Source organism: Frankliniella occidentalis, unplaced genomic scaffold (assembly GCF_000697945.3).
Source record: "Frankliniella occidentalis isolate FOCC.00 unplaced genomic scaffold, Focc_3.1 Scaffold43, whole genome shotgun sequence".
Lineage (NCBI taxonomy): Eukaryota > Metazoa > Arthropoda > Insecta > Thysanoptera > Thripidae > Frankliniella > Frankliniella occidentalis.
The window spans coordinates 1,862,754-1,867,750 of NW_026267173.1; the positions used below are offsets into that span (position 1 = coordinate 1,862,754).

General features: G+C 67.3%; 1 protein-coding gene across 2 annotated transcripts in view; it reads left to right on the top strand.

Moving 5' to 3' along the window:
• Positions 1–1,118: 1,118 nt before the first annotated feature.
• LOC113213492 (Krueppel-like factor 9) overlaps positions 1,119–4,997 on the top strand; it is a 28,316-nt gene continuing 24,437 nt past the window's right edge. Inside the window, exon 1 of one of the 2 annotated variants that reach the window (XM_052266799.1) lies at positions 1,119–1,868. In XM_052266799.1, coding sequence (XP_052122759.1) covers positions 1,397–1,868 — 472 coding nt within the window. In that variant the 5' untranslated portion in view covers positions 1,119–1,396. The remainder of the gene's footprint in view (positions 1,869–4,997) is intronic. The other variant, XM_052266800.1, reaches the window with a different exon arrangement.

A 4,997-nucleotide genomic window follows, 5' to 3' on the forward strand; every position in this document is an offset into this window, starting at 1 on the left:
CCGGTACACCCTCCGCTCTGGCGTGTCACGTGTCACTCGCGGCGAGGGTGCGCGAGCGTGTGCGAAAGGAAAAGCGCATAGCAGGGCCGCAACCTGCAGAGCAGAGGAGTCGGTCCGTTCCGAGGCCGATGCCCTCCAAGGCCATTGCGACACTTCGTATAAATGAATCACCGCCAGTCCCGCACCAGCGCGGCGGCGCCCGACCTGTTGGGGGAAGGGGGATTTTGTCTCGGATTCACTTGGGATCACTACTCGGCTGCGTCTCGTCCAGCTTGGTGCTGTTATTGCCTAACTTGACGTTCTAGGAAAGTTTCAAAAAATTATGTCGTTTTCCGTTTTGCATGTCTCGGCCTGGGCACATCGATTTGCTGTGCGCCGACTGGTCCACAGTGCGAACCTCATACAGCCAGTGCCACGCCAGTGCACTTGACTTTACATCGGACAGTCTCGTCTCCGCTAGTCGTCGCAACACAAACGAACAAATCGGCGTTCCGCAGGTCCCGCACTTCCCTTGAAGGGCGAGCATAAGGACGGGCCAAGAGTGTGCCCACAATCACCACCACCATGGCCCACTATGCAAGTACAAGAACGAGAAGAAGAATGAGGAACAAGGAAGGACAGGACAGGCAGGCAAACCAAACCAGGCTCTTTGCAAGTCCGAACAAGTCCTACCCGGCGTGGCCCGCTTTGTCTGGGGGCCGGCGCGGGGGAGGGGCGGCGGGGCGCGCGGTACAGGAAGAGGCGGGGAAGGGGCCGGAGGGCGGCCATGGGCAGGAGCGGCGGAGGTGAGAAGCAGGATCGCGCTGGAGGGTGGGGGTGGCGGGGGCTCCTCGCTCGGTCGGGACATCGCCTTCGGGAGCACCAGCACCCAGGGGGGCGAGGCGTCGTACCCGGAGCTTCGGTGCGCGGCCGCTAGATGGCGGCAGGAGGGCAGGCAGGCTGCTCTCACGTGACGAGGAGCACATGGCGCTCGCCGCCGCTGCAGCATCATCCCCGGCCGCTGCCCCCACCACCGCCACCGCCGCAGCAGCGCCGCCGCGCACCAACAACAAGAGCGCCCTCCCCCTCCCCTCCCCGCCGGCCTGCCCGCGCCCGCCCAGGCGGACTGGGCCGGGCCCGGACTCCCCTCCCTCCCTCTTCAGTGTAGCGCAGGCAGAGCTGGGAGACGCATCGAGACAGACACGTCTTGCTGCTGCTCCGCTCCGCCCCCGGCCCAGCCGTCCCGCGCCGTGGTGCCGTGCCCGCGACCAGACAAAGGAGTACTCGCTCTCTCTCTCTCGCTCCGCCCACCCCCCGCCGCACCGCGTGCGTCGAGCCGCCAACCCCCTGCGCCGGGCAGGGGTGAGTCTGTGAGAGTGAGTGTCTCGCCATCCAGCATCGCACGGCCATCGACACCATGGATCAGGACATCGAGATCAACCTCGCGGCCCAGTGCCTCCTGGCCATGTCCAACGGCAACTCGTGGGCCCGGACCAAGCCGTCCTCGCCCCTGGACCTGTCCTCGCACCAGCAGATGGAGCTGCAGAAGCAGCAGCAGCAACAACTCAAGCAGACGCAGCCGCAGACGCAGCAGCAGGTGGATGCCGCCGGGGCCAACCGCGGCGACACCCTCTACATGGTGGCGCGCATCCTCACGGACCTGACGCGCATCAAGCAGGAGCCTGTGCCCCAGGACCCCGACTCCGACCGGAGCGAGGACTGCGACCAGCTCGTCATCGACGAGAGGATGGACGACCAGGATGACGACCAGGACCCGGATCAGGACCAGGGCGCTAACGGCCTCAAGTCCCACAAGTGCGCCGCCCCCGGCTGCGGTAAGGAGTACGGCAAGAGCTCCCACCTCAAGGCACACCTGCGCACCCACACAGGTGAGCTCCTCAGCGCAGTGCAGTCCGGGTACGCCGGCCGCCACGCCCCGCCACGCCCTCCCCCCGGGTGCACCACGCCGCGCCGGGCTGCATGCCGGCTGGTGCTCTCGTCCTGGCCGTTGCCGTCCCCTGCCGCATGCCGGTGGGCTGCCGGCGGGGGAGGGGAGGGAGCCTCCACGCCTCCCCACCCCTTAGGGTAGGGATGTGGTGGCGGCTCCTTCCAGCCCAGGTGCCATGCCGCCCCTCCACGCCGCCCAGGCCTTGTTGCATGCCTCCCAACGAACAGCGCGTTCCAACCGCCTCGTGGTAGTCGAGTCGCTCTTTTTACATATTCAATTTTCACAGTGTGGGTGATTTTTGAGAGGCCGTGCGCTTTGTTCTCTCCGGTCGGTACCCACATAATCCTCTCCGTTGCCCGGGGGATATCCATTGGTCCTGCTTGCTCCAGCCTCTGGCTCCAGCGAGCTTGCCGAGCGCGTGACTGGAGGCGTGGTGGGTGGACATGGAACCGTTTGCTACCCTCTTTTTCACTCTCTCGTCGAGGGGCCGTACTGGGCGTGTCGGCGGGTCATCGGCGTCCGCCTCTTCGATCAGCCCGCTGGGCCTGGGCGGCGTGCTACTCGGCAAGTCGAGGGTGGGAAACGCGGCAGGCTGGGCAACGCGTTCCTCATATCCCGTCCGGTCCGTTGGCCCGCCTCACCCCTCGGGATAGGAACGCCCCCTTCTCCTCCCACATCCCCCCGTTCCGGTGACGGTCCACCTCCACCTTCACCGCCTTCTCTCCCCCCCGCCCCTTGCCTCTCCGGCCACGCCCTCGCCGCTTGAGCCCTAAAGACTACGGCGTGATCCTTAGATATCTGCGGGCCAACTTCTTGGAAGAGAGCGAGGGATGGGAGGAGAGCGGCGCAACGTGGTGACTCAGTGCGGCTGGAGAAGAGAGGGGGGGGGGCGGATACAACAGGTACACAGCCCGGCAGGGTACGTGCGGCAGCAGCAGGGGCGCAGCGCAGAGTCCCGGGCAATGCTGGGGGTTCGTGTGTGAGTGTGCGCAATGCACGTGTTCTCAGTTTTCGTGGCGTTGACACGGCCTCGCTATGCCTCGTGGCGCAGCAGGCAGCCCGCTGGTCTAGAGCAGCGCGACTCGAAAAGGTTTTATCACCCGGGCGAGAGGGTCTACGCCGAGCTGAGGCGGCGGAGCAGCAGCAGCAGCGGTGGTGGTGGTGGTGCTGTGTCTGTCGAGTTTTTTGAGCGAGTGGGGCCCCCCGCCTGTGCGTTGCCATGCATCGCCGAGGTGGGGGTGGCGGTGGTTGCTGTCGCCCATGCCCCATGCCCCTGCCCGCCTCCATGACGCCCCCCCCCCTCCCCCCGGTCGGGGCACACGTGGAGCGCACTACGGGAGGGTCGCGCCCCTCAGTTGGCCCCCCTCCCCCCCATTTCTCGTTAGCGCAGAGGTGAGGGGGGGGGGAGGGGCGACATGTGGAGCGCAGCCTTTCACTCGTGTGTGTTTGTGTGCGCGAACTAGCAACGCGGTTAGTTGTCATCGCCGTCCTCCCTATGTCCGCACGGTGGATCAGTAGTAAGGAGCACTAACCTCGGCCCGCCCCGTCGCGCCTTGAACGTGTGCAGTCAGCTGAGCCGGAGGACCTCCCCGCTGGATCTCGACACGTGGTTGAGCGGCCCGACCACGCCGCGACGGCCGCGCCGCCGCCGGTCCCAGAGGACAGCGGGATCCCTCCTCCCCCTCCCCCGCGGCGGCGGTCCCCGCCCAAAGTGGTCAGCCTCTGCACATTGGGCGGCTTTTGGAAGCGCGCCAAAGCCAAACGAGCAGAAAATCAGGTGATCGGCCAGGTCGGGCCTGGGGACACGCGCTCGGCATAGCACCGTTCGCGCCGTGCCGCGCCTCGCCCGTGCGTGGCCGCGTGGCCCGGTCCGCTGAGCCCGTCTCGCACCGGCGAGCCACGCCACGGCGGCGGGGCGGGGCGGGGCTGCATGAAAATCAGGCGCGGCCGAGGCCTCGGCCGGACCCTTCCCGTTGGCCTCGGCCTTGCCTCTCGCCCCGGTCCGCGGCCTCGCCTCGAAGCACCACCTCGAATTGTTGGTCGGGACGCGGTGCCTCGCCCGCCGCGCCGCCGGCAACTTGGCGCTTGGCGGGTTGAGCGAGCCCGTTCGCCGTGGCCGCAGGGGGAGGGGGGCGCGGAGGGTGCAACGCCCTTGGGCCCCCCTGCTTGGCCTGCCCCGGCCGCTCGCCCGGCTTGGCGTCGCGCTGGTTTCATGGTCGAGAAGATCCACGGTCTGGCCCAACCCGACCTGGGCGGCCGGCAGCGGCACGGCCCACCGTCGTGCCTGGCCCGCCTGGTCTGGGACGTGCCCGTGCCGCCCGTGCCCCTGATCCCCATTGTTGGCCGCAAGGCGCTGGGACTGTGTTGGCCCCACGCGTGGCGCGCAGCTCGCCTCGCGGGGCTCAGGGAGGGGAGGGAGAGGGGGACGCTCTCTCCCGAGAACCGAGCCGCGCGCGGCGTAGATAGGGGCGCCCCGGCCGGGCTGTTCAAGACGCGACGCGAGGCGCCCGCAGCATGTCCCCTTCCTCCCCCCCTCCGTCCCTCTGTGAGCGGAGTGCGGGGTCCCCGACTTGTCTCCGGCGAGTCTTCCGATGAGTCAGCGAGGGTCACTACAGCACGCTGATGCGGGGCGTGGCGGCGAGGAGGGGCGTGGCATCCCGCCCCGTTGCGGCATAGCAGCGGCTTCCCGGGGGTTTTCCCTGCAGGAAAAGCTGGCGCGCTCTTCGCCTGCTCGATTCTGTTGAGGCCCCTGGTTCCGTGGAAAGGGTCGCGGCGGGCGAGGGCGAGGCGGGCGCCGCCGGAGCGTGTACACAAGCGCGCGCCGTAGCCAACCCACACGCCCATCTCGGTGCGGCGGAGCGCCTCGTCACGCCTAGAGTCCTATAGGGGAGAGAAACGTCATGGGTGTCTTGCTCATCTGCCAGTAGAATTTTTCATGGCGGCCATCTTGGGGAGACTGCGGGGCGCGCGGGGTTTGACTGTACGCACGACGGAGCGACGTTGGCAGTTACTTCTATTTTATTGCCAACAACAAAGCGATTAAAAAATTGAACCAATGTGGTTTTAGAAA